Source organism: Echiichthys vipera (genome assembly GCF_963691815.1).
Source record: "Echiichthys vipera genome assembly, chromosome: X".
NCBI lineage: Eukaryota > Metazoa > Chordata > Actinopteri > Perciformes > Trachinidae > Echiichthys > Echiichthys vipera.
The window spans coordinates 47767071-47783927 of NC_139825.1; the positions used below are offsets into that span (position 1 = coordinate 47767071).

The window sequence follows — 16857 nt, forward strand, 5'->3', positions numbered from 1 at the left end:
TTATCGGAGGAGAACAGAGTGTTGGAGAATGTTTTGCGGCTACAGACAAACTTTACTTGGTAGAGAGGGGGAAAAATGGCTCCTTTGATAGTAAAGGTTGCAGACCCCTGACACGGGTGTTTGAAGAACTATCCTGTAAATCAAGATAAACATAAAGTCTTCCTCCTCTCTTCACCTTCAGTCCTCCCGAGGGCCCAGAGAACGAGGGATGTGCTGTTGTTCTGGGAGGAGTGTGTGACCGACAGCGGCTCTCCTTTCTGCTGCCTCTCCGACAGTTTCTCCAGGACGCTAAGGAAACGTTACACCCACAAGGTGAAGGCCAAGCAGCCCGGCCAGTCGGAAAAAGGTACTGTAGCATATACACGCTTTATTCAACCTCTCTTACGCATATTGTTGCATTCACGATGCTTATTTAAAGATCCTTTATTGAAGACTTAGAGTACGTACTCCCTTAGCATAGCTCGTCTGCTTCAGTGTAGTGTTTTCACTCACTGACTGAGCTGGAAACCTCTTTGTCATCTCCTGTTGCAGTGTTTTCTCAGCTCCTGCGGCAGGTTCAGTCGGCCTGTCGGACGTTGCCGAGCCCTCGGCCGGTCTGCAGCCCGGACAGAGTCACCCTCTTCCAGCTGTCGGTGTATCTGAAACGCTGGAGGATCCAGGAGCTGGGGGAGCACATCTCACGCCTCTCCAGAGAAGGTATAACTATCATTGTGTTGTCTGAAGAAGTGTCAGACCCGGGCAGGAATGAGGACTCAGATGCGGAGGTTCGCAGATCAAACTGGTATTTATTCTTAAAAATCCAAAACGTGAGGCACAGAGCCGATTAAGTCGCTCCGTCCAGGAGGAAAAACTATTTATCAGTTATCAAAATAGGTGCAGATTCATTTGATGATTGAAAACTAATCATTTAATCGTTGCAACTCTGAGGGATAGCGACAAAACACACCTGGCACATTCATCCATTCATTCATTCAACCCCTTATCCCGGGGTCGGGGTCGCGGGGGGGCTGGAGCCGATCCCAGCTGACATCGGGCGTGAGGCGGGGTCCACCCTGGACAGGACGCCAGTCTATCACAGGACACATAGAGACGAACAGAGACAGACAACCATTCACACCTACGGGTGATTTAGAGTCATCAATGAACCGAACACCTGCACGTCTTTGGACTGTGGGAGGAAACCGGAGAACCCGGAGAAAACCCACGCAGACACGGGGAGAACATGCAAACTCCACACAGAAGGGCCCCAGCCGGGATTCAAACCAGGAACCCTCTTGCTGTGAGGCGACAGTGCAAAGATACCTGAAATTACTATGAGTTGCGTGGATATTCTAGCTTGCTAAAGGCATCTGGACCAACATAGATGCCAAAATGGCCGCACCAAACAAACTATGCGTGTGTGTGTGTGTGTGTGTGTGTGTGTGTGTGTGTGTGTGTGTGTGTGTGTGTGTGTGTGTGTGGACGAACAAAAAACACTTCCTTCCTCTCTTTCCCCTCTACTTCCCCTTCTCTTCCTCTCCGTCTCTGTGTGGCTGCAGCGTGTTGACGTCTGCTGTTTATTAAACTGAAACAGAACAAACTGCGAAACAACAACAATCTGGGAGAAATCACGTCTGAAATTCATCTTGGCGAGCGTTTAAACTCACTCTGAACACCAGGCGGGCAGAGCTTACAGCCCAGAGGGTGCCAGAAAGATTAGAACAGATTTAATGTGCTTTTCTGAGATGTAAAACATGTCGTTACGATTAAAGTCTAAGTACATTAAAGTTGTTAATGGGCTGCAGAGCCACATTTCTTTCCGGGTAATCTATAACTGCGAGTACAAATGTGCATAAAGTCCGTGCACACAGTTTAACTTTCTATATTATTTATTTTATTTGCCTCTACAAGGATTTTCACAGTAGATATTATGCAAATCCTCAACCGTAAAGTGCATAAAACTAATGGAAATGTGAAACTGGGTGAATTTCATCTGCACAACAAGAGGGTTCCAGGTTCGAATCCCAGCTGGGGCCCTTCTGTGTGGAGTTTGCATGTTGTCCCCGTGTCTGCGTGGGTTTTCTCCGGGTTCTCCGGTTTCCTCCCACAGTCCAAAGACGTGCAGGTGTTCGGTTCATTGATGACTCTAAATCACCCGTAGGTGTGAATGGTTGTCTGTCTCTGTTCGTCTCTATGTGTCCTGTGATAGACTGGCGTCCTGTCCAGGGTGGACCCCGCCTCACGCCCGATGTCAGCTGGGATCGGCTCCAGCCCCCCTCACGACCCCGACAGGGACAAGAGGCTGAAGATGAATGAAAGATCATGTGATTTGTTCAGCTATTAAACGTTATTCATTCATCATAACTCGTGTGTTTCAGAGTACATCCTGTCGGCCCTGAGGAGCCCCAAAAGGAGGCGGGCTTTGAATAAACTGCGGGGGCGGTGCATCGCTGAGCTCCTCCCGCTGAGGTGCACGCTGCAGACTCTGGCCGCCCTGCAGGTGGACTCCAACCACAAAGTCTGCAAAGCTGCTGCCAACTGTGTCTGCAGAGCTGCGGGCTGCAAGGCGTTCAGGAGCAAGGTACGTCCACCTGTCCCAGACGGTGTGTTTGCATTAGAGAGCGCTCGAAATGTTAACATGCTGATGATCATCAAAGTTATTACAGGGTTCCTTAAGGCAAGTTCAATCCAACACTATTTAAGACTTTTCTTTAATGCCACCTGGAATAAAATGTAAGACCCATTTCACGATAAATAACAGCCTGCATCCGCAACTAGGGATCGTCCAATATGGATTTTGTTTAGGGCTGATGCCAATACCGGCCTATCACCGATTCTTGGGTCGATATTTGGAGCCGATACTACTTCTGCTCCCTCAATGTTAGGGTTTGTGTTTGATCAGGACCCAAATGCTCGACTCGACTCTGGTTCAAAGTGCAACAAACAGACTTTAATGTTCACAAAGGGTGCAAGCATAGGTGCGAGGTGGAGGGGTGGTGCGAGGTGGAGGGGTGGTGCGAGGTGGAGGGGTGGTGCGAGGTCCCAGGATCCTGATGTGGTAGGTGGAGTCACCGAGGAGTGCGTGGCTTTTAAAAAAAGTAACATTCATTGAACTTAAAAAGCAACACGACGCTGGACGCCTGTCTGTAAATAATGCCAGGAAAATCGGCATCCGCATCGGCCGATACAGATAAAAAAAACACAAATATCAGGCGATAATATTGTCTATCGTTAGACGCAACCACATGAATGTCCGTACTTGACATGTTTCAGTCTAAGGGCGCACTCTACAGTGTCCATCCGTCCCGTGCCCAAACACGGTACCAGTGACCAGTGTGAGTGCAACCTTACTCACACTGGGGCGGCACGCTTGCCGTCCACGGCCCGTTTGGGAGAGGTGGGCTTTAGTAAAGCACGTTTGCACGTGTACGAGCACGAGCGTGCGCACGTGTACGAGCACGAGGCCTACGGCGGTTCTGAGGTCATTTCCTGTGCGCCTGTTGGGACGTAGAAAAAAGAAGGAGGGACCATGCACGGACATTTCAAACAATGGCGGTGAAAGGTTCACGTTGGTGTGATGCGGAGGTGGAGTGTTTACTGCAGATTTGGTCGATGAAAAGATTCAAAAACAGTCGACAAGACGCACAAAAACTCCGAGGTCTACAGAAAGATCTGCAAACAAAGCCACGCATCGCCATGACGTCATCAATGCGTGTGACGTGTTACGGCGTGATGACGTATAGGCAGCAAGAAGCATTCTCCGAGGCCCAGGTAGTGTGAGTACAAACGGGCCTGGAGGGGGGGACAAGGACCCTAAAGCACGGGGCACGGGACGGAGGCACAGTGGGAGGGCGCCCTTAATCAAAGTGGTTGACAGAATTTCAAGAAAATTGGCAAAAGATTATGAGGAGTTGGTTCATCCTGATAAGCAGGAGGTGGCGCAACAAGTGCTTAAGTAATTTCTGTGTGTGTGTGTGTGTGTGTGTGTGTGTGTGTGTGTGTGTGTGTGTGTGTGTGTGTGTGTGTGTGTGTGTGTGTGTGTGTGTGTGTGTGTGTGTGTGTGTGTGTGTGTGTGTGTTAACCTTCTAGGCAGTGGTTTATTTCACTGAGAGTTTGAAAAGCACTGATGTTCAGATCCAACACGGCTCCTGTCTGGCTCTCAAATGCCTCAGGGTGAGAAGCAAACATTACACAAACTCTCAGCAAACACACTCACAGAAAAACCGTTTTCAGCAGCGTGTGTGCGTGTGTGTGTGTGTGTGTGTGTGTGTGTGTGTGTGTGTGTGTGTTCCAGGCTACAGAGAGTGTGGACCACATAGCAGATCTGTGGAGATCAGCAGATGAGGATCTTCGCAGCGCCGCAAGAGAAACTGTCCTCTCCTTTGGTACAAAACACTTATTTTCTTCCATTCATTTGTATTTTATCATATTTTATATTTCTTTATTTAAAAAACATAATGAGAAAGACTCAAGCAACAAGTTTTCACGTGAGCAGCATTTTTTTTCGCTTCCAGGTTGAAGGCGACACCTGATGTGTTTGATAGATCGGTTGTATTCCTGATGTCGTCTTTATACATTTTAAAAGTTAAAGTTTCTTCTTGTCAGACAAGTTAGTTGCATGGTAAGGATGTCTTCTTACCTTACCAGCTAAAAAAAGGTAAGAAGACATTGATACTAACACCAAAATGAGCGATAAGTCGCTAATAGCGCCCTCCGTACCGTGCCCCAGGACGTTCCACGGGTAAAGTCTGGTTCCTTTGACCAGTGTGAGTGCAACCGTACCGCGTCTAGGAGCGGCACGCTTGCCGTCCACGGCCCGTTTGGGAGAGGTGGGCTTTTGTAGAGCGCGTTTGCACATGTATGAGCAAAAGCGTGTGCACGTGTACGAGCACGAGGCCTACGGCGGTTCTGAGGTCATTTCCTGTGCGCCTGTTGGGACGTAGAAAAAAGAAGGAGGGACCATGCGCGGACATTTCAAACAATGGCGGTGAAAGGTTCACGTTGGTGTGATGCGGAGGTGGAGTGTTTACTGCAGATTTGGTCGATGAAAAGATTCAAAAACAGTCGACAAGACGCACAAAAACTCCGAGGTCTACGGAAAGATCTGGAAACAAAGCCACGCATCGCCATGACGTCATCAACGCGTGTGACGTGTTACGGCGTGATGACGTATAGGCAGCAAGAAGCATTCTCCGAGGCCCAGGTAGTGTGAGTACAAACGGGCCTGGAGGGGGGGACAAGGACCCTAAAGCACGGGGCACGGGACGGACGCACAGTGGGAGTGCGCCCTCAGAGGGGGCAACCCTAATTCTATTTCATCATATCTTTATTATACTTTCTGTGTGTTCGTCCGTCTTCAGGTAAAAAGGGCTTCCTGGCCTTCCAGAGGATGGACCAGCTGTACACTGAGATGCAGGAGGAGGCTTACCAGAACCAGGAGACTGAGATCACCTTTCTATAGGAAACGAGTCTGGCTCTGTTTTTGTGATCCGACGTGAAGAGTCTCAGCGATCCGCACTGATCCGCATTAGCCTGAGAGACCTAATGTACGCAGAGTTTGTGTCTGAGCTGGATAAAGTTGCCAGGATGGAAGAAATCCGCGGTACCTTCGCGACTGAAGCCAAAGAGACGAGCGCAGAAGACGGCGACTAGCTTTCACTGGATGGATGGATCTCACCCACTCATGTTTTTGCTCCTGTGACCAGAGAAAATTGACTTTACCGGAGTTTATTTTGGTCAAAATGTAGAGTTTTGTTCTGTATTTCAGTTCCACTATTTAACCTGCTAAGATTATTAATGCTCTTTCTTTAAAGGGGACTATTTTTACTCTGTTGTATTATGATTATGTGTCATAATGAGCTAAAAAATCCCAAATATCACGTGGATATTAAACCCTGAAAGACCAAATTAACCCCATAACCGTGCCCCTCCTGCCCGTTTGTAGACCTCCACAGAAGGCGGTCTACAAATCCACCTGTTGCAAATACGTTTGTCTACCAAGTTGCACTTACTTTTCTTGTTTTCATCTACGTTTGAATGCTTGATTGAAGGAACATAAAGTGGCTGCTGTGTGATTTTCTGTCTGACGGATCTGCTAAATGTGTCAGTGAGTTTCTGCCTTGCTACTTTTTCTTTCCCCCGACACAGAATCTATCCTGACATTAGTGTATCTATACGGCATTTCAGATTGTTTGTAAACAACAGACGTTGAGACACTTCAGGGTGGCAGAACGCGAGCAGACGCTGCCCAGCTGCTACTTTACACACTGTTACACAGTTAAAAAACAAAAATGTGTTGTGTTTGGGGTTGTTGCTGCTTGATACACAGCAAAAGGTGAAGGGTTTTAGAGTCGCAGGAGGCCGTTTGTGAACAGTTGTTCTTTGAGGTTAGATTGTTGGATGAAGGGATGAAAGGGCAGCATTGTAAACAGGGGATATGTGGTGTCTCAGACCTCCTCTTTACAATGCTGCCCTTTCAGCCCTTTAGTCCAGACCTACTTCCACCAACGACTGGACCAGGACCGGGACCAGGCTGGGACTGGACCAGCACTAACAAAGTCCAGATCTACTTCCACCAACGACTGGACCAGGATCAGGACCAGGACCAGGCTGGGACTGGACCAGCACTAATAAAGTCCAGACCTACTTCCACCAACGACTGGACCAGGACCAGGACCAGGCTGCTGGACCAGCACTAACAAAGTCCAGACCTACTTCCCACCAACGACTGTCGTTAAGACTCAATAGAGCACTGACGAAGTCCAAACCAATTTCCACCAACGACTGGACCAGGATCAGGAGCAGGACCAGGCTGGGACTGGACCAGCACCAACGAAGTCCAAAGCTACTTCCCACCAACGACTGTCAGTCTAACGACAGTCGTTAAGATGCAATAGAGCACTAACCAAGTCCAGACCTACTTCTACCAACGACTGCCACTCTAACGACGGTCGTTGGCACTTGGAGAAAAAAGGGTTCCAGTGACATCATCGGCCTTGTGAGAGGTTAAATACCTGGATCTCACACCAGTTAGTTGGACCAGTCCCAGCCTGGTCCTGGTCCTGGTCCTGGTCCAGTCCCAGACTGGTCCTGGTCCTGGTCCAGTCCCAGCCTGGTCAGATGCGTACATGAACTGATGAAGCCTCTTGGATCAGAGGTGAAACGTCTTCCTGGACAAATAACCAAGTCCAGTTGCTTTGGACTGAAATCGCTTTGATGGTTTCCTTCAGAACAAAATTAATTATCCCGGTGAACCTGTGGGTGAGGCGGTTCAAGGACCCCCTCGAAAATTAGATGATTCACCTCAAGGGGCTTTTCTGAATAAATGAATTAGAAATAAAGCGAGTGGACGTCGTTAAAAGAAGTGTTACAGAGAAGACCGACAGACTGTGGAGGAGGAGGAGCTTCTTCTAATGCGGCAGACGACTGGGACCAAACCTCCATTATCGTGTTTTCTGAGACGTTTTCTCACAGTTTTTAGCTAAATTCTATCAACTTTCTGTTAAACCTACGAATCTAAGTGATGGTTTAATGTTTAGAGTTAATTTAATGGTCTTAAACTAAAATCTAACTTCTTATCTTTGTAACCAAATATCGTTTTAACGTCCTGATTCATCGTTGTGTGAACCAGAGTGGTCAAAAGGACGCTGACACCGCTGAATTAGCCGCATGCTCCTCTACTCTCTTCTAAGTCGGACGCCCCGATCTCCTCGCCGTAAACACGTGGAGCTGCTGGTCGTCCACATTAACACCAATGCTGTCGAAGCATCCAGGACCAGCGGAGGCTCCTGACAACTTTCTTAGGGGGGGCAACTTTGGTTTTGATGGCTGAGATGACGCGTTCAGTCGGTCACATCATAAAAGGTAAAAGTCAGAGAGCTTACTTAAAGAAGAAGAGTTCCTTTATTAGTCCCGCAAGAGAAATTCAATGTTTTCACTCTGTTATTATTATTATTATTATACATGTTACACACATCATGACCCAAAGAACCAGGTCCAGGTCCAAGCGTCTGAAATGTGTTTCCTCAGGAGGGGGTCTGGAGTCTCCCTTAGAGAGAGGGGGAGAAGTTCAGCATCCGTGAGGAACTCGGAGTAGAGCCGCTGCTCCTTTGTGTTGAAAGGAGCCAGTTGAGGTGGTTCAGGATCATCTGGTAAGGATGAACCCTGGGCGCCTCCCTAGGGAGGTGTTCCAGGCACGTCCAGCTGGGAGGAGGCCTCGGGGAAGACCCAGGACCAGGTGGAGAGATTAGATCTCCACACTGGCCTGGGAACGCCTCAGGATCCCCCAGTTAGAGCTGGTTAATGTGGCCTGGGAAAGGGAAGTTTGGGGTCCCCTGCTGGAGCTGCTGCCCCCGAGACCCGACCCCGGATAAGAGGCTGAAGATGAGATGAGATGTTAAACACACACACAGGACCTATATACATGCAATTAATGGAGAGATGTTACAGCGAGGGAGCTGCCAATGGACCGGTGTCCCGAGCAGTTGGGGGTCCGGTGCCTTGCTCAACAGAACCTCTGCAGTGCCCAGGAGATGAACTGGCACCTCGCCAGCCACCAGTCCACCCTCCATTCATGGTCCACACAGGGACTCGAATCGGCGACCCTACGGTTCCCAGCCAAGTCACCTATGGACTAAGCTAATACCGCCCAGTACTTGGCAGTCCATCCATCCATCTTCAGCCTCTTGTCCCTGTCGGGGTCGTGGGGTGCTGGAGCTGATCCCAGCTGACATCGGGCGTGAGGCGGGGTCCACCCTGGACAGGACGGCAGTCTATCACAGGACACATAGAGACGAACAGAGACAGACAACCATTCACACCTACGGGTGATTTAGAGTCATCAATGAACCGAACACCTGCACGTCTTTGGACTGTGGGAGGAAACCGGAGAACCCGGAGAAAATCCACGCAGACACGGGGAGAACATGCAAACTCCACAGAGAAGGGCCCCAGCTGGGATTCAAACCAGTGACGGTGCTAACCACGACCACACCACGTTTTATGTCTCAAATAAAATGCATTTGGTTCCATAATAAAACACGTCCAACCATCAACCGACACATTGTCATCTACTGGTTAAATCGCTGCTAATACAGTTTCTAGTCATCATGGACGCTACAGCGATAAGTGAAACATATTATTTGCAATATTTAATCTACTGTAAAATCCCTTTCATCCTTAAATTCTCATGAATAATGATAGAGTTGAACTCAAGAACATCCTGACTGTTTAATCTCTCAGTATTAAGCATATTTACTCTAAAGTTTTTGAGATATTTTAACTAAAAGTTCCTTATTCGCACAATTCTGCTCCAAAGTCTCCTCTTGGATTGATACAAGGCGTTATGTGCAATATTTAATCTACTGTAAAATCCCTTTAATCCATCATTTCTGACAAAGGTTGATAGAGTTAAACTCAGGACCATCCTGACTATTCACTCACACAATATTAAGCATATTAACTTTATAGATTTTGAGAAATTCTGCCTCAAAGTTCCTTACTTTGAACAGAAAAATACGTTATATGCAATATTTAATCTACTGTATAATCCCTGTAAACCATCATTTCTGACAAATAATGATTTAGTTGAACTCAGGTCCATCCTGACTATTCACTCACACAATAATAAGCATATTTACTTTATTGTTTTTGAGAAAGTCTGCCTCAAAGTTCCTTATTTTGCACTGAAAAGGGCGTTATGTGCAATATTTAATCTCCTGTTTAATCCCTTTTATCCCCAATTTCTTACAAAGGTTGATTTAGTTAAACTCAGGATTATCATGACTATTCACTCACTCAATATTAAGCATATAAATTGTATAGTTTTTGAGAAATTCTGCCTCAAAGTTCCTTATTTTGCACTGAAAGTTTGTATTTTGCAATATTGAATCTACTGTAAAATCCCTTTTATCCATACTTTCTTACAAATAATGATATAGTTGAATTTAGGAACATCATGGTTATTTAATCTCTCAGTATCAAGCATATTAACTTTATAGATTTTGAGAAATTCTGCCTCAAAGTTCCTTATTTTGCACTGAAAAAGGCGTTATATGCCATATTTAATCTACTGTAAAATCCCTTTAGTCCATAATCTCTTACAAAAGTTGACATGAAAACATATTAAAGTGTCATCAAAAGTGTAATTAATGAAATCTTTCAGAACATATTCACTTTGTTTTTGTCTGGTAATGTGAAATCACTGCAGAGAGAGTTCAACACAACACGACTCAGCCTTTAATAACACACTCTTTCATCACTGCTGTGGAAACTTTGCTCACGTCTCTTTCAGGCAAAGTGATGAATCAGCCTTTCGTTCTCTGTCCGTGGAGGAGACGGCGTGCACTCAGACGCCCCTGAGGATGAGATTTTATATCACCTGGTTCCAACACTTGAGTTTGCCTCCATCATTGGTCCGTCGTGAATGCAGATACCTCTTTCTACAGCCTCTGCTTCTCTTTGTCCAGGCTGTGTCCGTCTTGGCGCCATCTTCACACCCTGCTAGCTGTGTTTTCCGCTCGTACCAGCTCTGGGAAAGTCCGCGATTGTACGTTCTCCACGCTTTTGTTGACACCTGCTTGGTGTTTAAATGTGGTCGGGTCGTTCCTAATTCTTTAATAGACACTTTATCGATATTGCTTTGAAGACTCAACGTTAACTCACTCAATGAAATAATGGAATTGCAGTTGCTCGCCATGTCTCGTCTCACTCTCTCACTGCGCTTTTGCACGCTGTGCCTGCGGTCCGAGCCCTCCCTGAGCCCATAAATATGCACTGTAGGGTCCAAAATTTGGAAAAAACCCCAATCTCAACATGTAAGTCTGTGACGAAGAGCACATCGTCACCAGTTTTGCACACATGGCACCACGCACTTTAGACTGAGTATGATTACAGATGCACTTTAATAATTGCACAGTCACTTTAAGAAGAGCAACAGCACTTTATTGGAGATTTGCACAATACATTTTAACACTGTTTTTGGCACATTTGTATGGATATATATAGATGTGTGTGTGTGTGTATTGAGTATTTGTAGCCATGTTGATTGATGTTTGGCGGGTCTTGATCTGGCTGATAGGTGCTGTGTAGGCCACGCAGTTTACCTAGAGCTAGGGATGGGCAAACGATACCGAGGCTGTGTCGAGGCTTGTATCAAATCTCCGCGATCACATGACCGATGACGTTTGAAGCTTCACACGTCACAACGAACCACCGGAAGTGAGGTGACTGATTCGAAACTTGGCGGGGCTTCGTTCTTTTTAAGGAGACCGAGATGCCCAGTGTTCCCCCCGCCTCATTGCGTTCTTACAGACCTTTGACAGCGACAACCCTACTTGAGTGATGGAGAATCCGAGTGGAAGATTCTCCATCACTCAAGTATCACTTTTTTTTGACACTGTAGCACAAGCACAATGTCACATATTCACAAAAGTACCTCTACAATGTTGCATTTGAATCTTTTCATATTATGTTACATCACAATCATAAGTCATAACCATAAGTGGTTTCCACTGAATTGCATAAAAACTTCTCACAAACTCAGTCACACCTCCAAAACACACGTTTCAAGTAATTACAGGTAATAACAGGACAGCACATTTAACATTTTATTAGTCAATTGACATTTTATAGTAACACTAATGTGTGAACAGTGATTCTTAGAATGAAGAAACAACTGCTTAATAATGACTTTATTGCTTTTGTGTTGGAACTTAAATCAATGATGTGTGAATCACTTGGAGGTTCATTGCTGCTATAATTGCAGCTGACCACTAGATGTCACTGGTAGCGTCTTTCTTTGAAGCTTTGAAGCTTCGAATCTTTTTTCGGTACAATCAGAAAGAAGCCTCAAAAGCTTCATGAGGCTTCATTTGCCCATCTCTACCTAGAGCAGAGGGACATGGGGTTAAATGTGCCTATTAAGTTCTTAATTGATCAAACAAGGAGCTAAGTTAAAAATGGGTATTGTGTTGCTTAATGAGTGTGCAGTGGATAAATCTAGAGTGTTGTGTAATCACCAGTCTTTTGTCTTCAGGGTGTGCAGGCAAAAGGCTTCCCCAGGAAACGGACGCCACTTATATAGTTCCGGGGGCAGCCAAGTGTAAATTGGTGTGGGGGTGGTAAATGTGTGCATTGTATTTTAGTGGAGGTAATATGAAGTGTATTGGTGTATTTTCTCTGTCAGTGGATGTAGAGTAGGATGTATATAAGTCACAGATGATGATGGTGCAGATACAGAAATAAAATCAATGGTGGGTTAAAAATGTTTTAGGCAGGGGATCCCGGAGAATGGATTCTTCCAGGGTAATAGGTTCACACCATATAAATAGGCGCCATTTTGTCAACCTGGGGTTCTCTTTTGTTTGGTGATCCTGATGTGCCTATACGGTTTGCCAAGGGCAATGAATAAAAGAATCGCCTTGGTGACCCACCTCAAACTTTGCCTGTGGATCATTTTTTGCTGTATCATCCGGCTGTAATTGTGGTCATTCTCACAAAGTCCATGAGAGCGCCAGGGGCGATTTTCAATCTGGTTGAAATCACCTCAAGGGGGCGGGGCTACTGGTTGGTGAGGGATATTCAGGCTGCTGATTGGACAATAACATTATGACCTCTATACAGTCTATGATTAAGACTTAGATCAGCAAAATATATATATTTGTTTTTGCGTGTGTGGCTGAAGGAGGGAGGTGCATTATCGCCCACTATGGGCCAGCCGCCCCTGTCCAGGACCGTACGCTGGTCCTTCACAATAAAAGTACATGCTTTAACAGTACAAAATATACCGTAAAGTCCTCTGAGGGCGCACTCACACTGTCCATCCGCACCGTGCCCAAACACGTTTCACAGGTAAAGTCTGGTTCCTTTGACCAGTGTGAGTGCAACCGTACCGCACATAGCTGCAGCCAGCTTGCCGTCCACGGCCCGTTTGGGAGAGGTGGGCTTTAGTAAAGCACGTTTGCACGTGTACGAGCACGAGCGTGCGCACGTGTACGAGCACGAGCGTGCGCACGTGTACGAACACGAGCACGAGGCCTACGGCGGTTCTGAGGTAATTTCCTGTGCGCCTGTTGGGACGTAGAAAAAAGAAGGAGGGACCATGCGCGGACATTTCAAACAATGGCGGTGAAAGGTTCACGTTGGTGTGATGCGGAGGTGGAGTGTTTACTGCAGATTTGGTCGATGAAAAGATTCAAAAACAGTCGACAAGACGCACAAAAACTCCGAGGTCTACGGAAAGATCTGGAAACAAAGCCACGCATCGCCATGACGTCATCAATGCGTGTGACGTGTTACGGCGTGATGACGTATAGGCAGCAAGAAGCATTCTCCGAGGCCCAGGTAGTGTGAGTACAAACGGGCCTGGAGGGGGGGACAAGGACCCTAAAGCACGGGGCACGGGACGGAGGAACAGTGGGAGGGCGCCCTTAAACCACCCCCTGAGCCGCTCCGGCTGAGCGTCATTCTCTCATCAAGGGATGAATGAAGTGTAATAAATGTGAATACCCATGAACAAATATGACATTTCCTCTGTTTTCTCGATCGTAAGGGTTTGTTTACTCGCCATCCGGGAGAACGTTAGTCATTTCTGTGGCGTCTTTGTCTAAAAATCGTCTTCTTCTTCATCTCACTCTGCTGAAGACGCCATTGTCAGTGTGTCTGCAGCACGACCTGAGCTCTGTATCGCCTCTGACACAGGGTTGCTGCCCTCTGCTGGCTGTTCACGGTGACTGATGTTTGGCAAGGGCCCTGACCTGAAGATGCTTTCAGAGCCCACAAAACAAAACTGGCTGCGGTTAAAGAGACTCGGGAACTCTGTGATGGCGTGATTTAAGGAATGTTTGTGAGGTCATGGGAAGATGTTAGTCAGATAGTCTGTGTGCAAAGCAGAGCTCAGTGCAGGCGAACTCCGCAGCATGTTTAACCACCTGGTGATCATTCACTCCTTTCTTTCCCAACCCCAAACTCACAAGGGACGCTTTAAAGTAGAACAGCGAGGGAAGATTTTTGTCTTTTTATATTTTTTTGATGATCAGCTGCAGAAAAGCTTCTAAAACAAATGTTTTAACAGTATAAATGTCATGAACGCTGCAGGGAAATAACACTGGGAGACTAAATGCAGAAACGGACACGGGGTAAAAGTACAAACAAAACGTGAAACATCTACAGGGAAACAGAAATACCAAGACTAGACGGACGAAGGAAATCAGGAACGGGGGAAACTACAGAAACAAAGACAACAATGACTAAGGGCGCCCTCCCACTGTGCGTGCGTCCCGTGCCCCGGGCTTTAGGGTCCTTGTCCCCCCCTCCAGGCCCGTTTGTACTCACACTACCTGGGCCTCGGAGAATGCTTCTTGCTGCCTATACGTCATCACGCCGTAACACGTCACACGCATTGATGACGTCATGGCGATGCGTGGCTTTGTTTCCAGATCTTTCCGTAGGCCTCGGAGTCTTTGTGCGTCTTGTCGACTGTTTTTGAATCTTTTCATCGACCAAATCTGCAGTAAACACTCCACCTCCGCATCACACCAACGTGAACCTTTCACCGCCATTGTTTTAAATGTCCGCGCATGGTCCCTCCTTCTTTTTTCTACGTCCCAACAGGCGCACAGGAAATGACCTCAGAACCGCCGTAGGCCCTGTGCTCGTACACGTGCGCACGCTCGTGCTCGTACATGTGCAAACGTGCTTTACAAAAGCCCACCTCTCCCAAACGGGCCGTGGACGGCAAGCGTGCCGCTCCTAGACGTGGTACGGTTGCACTCACACTGGTCAAAGGAACCAGACTTTAGCCGTGAAACCTGTTTGGGCACGGTACGGAGGCACAGTGGGAGTGCGCCCTAATACAACAAACAACGAGGAGCGCAAAACCAACGAATGAGTAACGGGAGCCAATCCGACAAATAGTTTACCAGGGGAAGGATAACAACGGTCCGGCGCTGCATGCCCGTCAGCTCTGGGTCTTTGTAGTCCTACAGGTGATCAGCGTAACAGGCTGCAGCTGGGGGGGACGCCTACCGGACCTGGACGACAAAACACAAAGGGGAGACACATGCAGGGAGAAACAGACAGAGGGAGACAAACTCACACAAAAAGGAGAGAGGAGGGACTGACAGAACCAACTCTTGACAATAAGGGTGCACTCACACTGTCCTTCTGGCCGGGGCCAAAACCGTTTTTTTCAGCTAAAGCCTAGTGCCTTTAAGCAGTGTGAGTGCACCCGCTCCGCGCATAACTGCCCACGGCCCGTTTGGGAGAGGTGGGCTTTGGAAAAGCACGTTTGCACATGTACGAGCACGAGCGTGCGCACGTGTACGAGCACGAGGCTTACGGCGGTTCTGAGGTCATTTCCTGTGCGCCTGTTGGGACGTAGAAAAAAGAAGGAGGGACCATGCGCGGACATTTAAAACAATGGCGGTGAAAGGTTCACGTTGGTGTGATGCGGAGGTGGAGTGTTTACTGCAGATTTGGTCGATGAAAAGATTCAAAAACAGTCGACAAGACGCACAAAAACTCCGAGGTCTACGGAAAGATCTGGAAACAAAGCCACGCATCGCCATGACGTCATCAATGCGTGTGACATGTTACGGCGTGATGACGTATAGGCAGCAAGAAGCATTCTCCGAGGCCCAGGTAGTGTGAGTACAAACGGGCCTGGAGGGGGGGACAAGGACCCTAAAGCACGGGGCACGGGACGGAGGCACAGTGGGTTTTATCTCCCAGACGGTTCGGAGATTTGTAAAAAACGATACTTGGGGGAAAAATGAATAGAAAATGAGGGGGAAAAAGCATTTAAAAGTCATGTTTGTGTAAGTTTTCAACCATTTCTTCCCTTAAAAAAACAGATTAGAGTTGGTGAAACCTCCTGGAGTTAAAGACCGGACACCTATTCTTTGTTTTGACGCTACAGACGTTTGGTTTGGTAGTTTTTTTAGACGTTGTTGCAAAAACAGGACGGTTAAAATCAGAGTTTTCCTCCACGTTTCTTTTCAAAGTTGCATAAAATGAAAAAAATAAAAATAACTTTAGAGCTGAGGTGGATTTGAAAGACATGGACAAACGTTTTAAAATGTTTATTTATCACTTTTCAAGAATCCATAATAAAATAAACATTCTTAACGTTATGTACTTTTTACGCAACCGCCATTTTTTAACCCGTGCTCAGCTGCGAGTCCCATGATTTCCACATTTATACTTATATATTACCATATATTAACATTAATACTAATATAAATTAATGCAAAGTTCAATTTCAACATTAAATGCAGTTTTCTTTTTGCCAAAATGCCTTTAAACCACAGCTTATTAACTTCTCTAACTGCATTTCCCCCCCTGAAAATGGTGTAATTGTGTAATTAAGCTTTGAAAAACATGTATAAATAAAAGTTTAGTGCGTCAGAATCAGAAATACTTTAATAATAACTGTAATAAATTGTTTAAATTAATAAATTCTCTCTTGTTTTAATGTTTTAGATGTATTTTCACCTCATTTTTCAAAGATAACGCAGTATTTATTGCACTAAAATGCAAAATTAAGTTTAATAATACACATTCCTGTACGCGAAACACGTCCAGTTACAATAATATAGTTATTATTCTTTTATTTTTAAGTATTCAAAGTTTCTCTGAAGCAGCGTTGGTGAAATCCAGAGCTGTAAAGTGCAACAAATAAATCTTATTTATTAGATTTCTGCAGCTTTTCCAGGATAAAAATATAAATTATGAGGTGAACGATGATGTTCAGCGTTCACAATCTTTACCCCGTGCTCAGCTGCGAGTCCCGTGATTTACACATTTATACTAAATTAACACTAAATTAATGCAACGTTAAGCAATTTAATACCTATTTAAGAGTCACAGCAGCAGAAGAAT

At 46.2% G+C, this 16857-nt stretch overlaps 1 protein-coding gene across 1 annotated transcript in view; it reads left to right on the forward strand.

The window, feature by feature from the left end:
- The window catches only part of ripor3 (RIPOR family member 3), a 68215-nt gene extending 62178 nt beyond the window's left edge, over nucleotides 1–6037 (forward strand). The window contains exons 20-25 of the mRNA XM_083938663.1: nucleotides 182–346; nucleotides 532–696; nucleotides 2358–2560; nucleotides 4069–4152; nucleotides 4274–4364; nucleotides 5340–6037. Of these exons, the coding sequence (XP_083794789.1) occupies nucleotides 182–346; nucleotides 532–696; nucleotides 2358–2560; nucleotides 4069–4152; nucleotides 4274–4364; nucleotides 5340–5440 (809 nt within the window). The 3' untranslated portion in view covers nucleotides 5441–6037. The remainder of the gene's footprint in view (nucleotides 1–181; nucleotides 347–531; nucleotides 697–2357; nucleotides 2561–4068; nucleotides 4153–4273; nucleotides 4365–5339) is intronic.
- Nucleotides 6038–16857: the final 10820 nt, after the last annotated feature.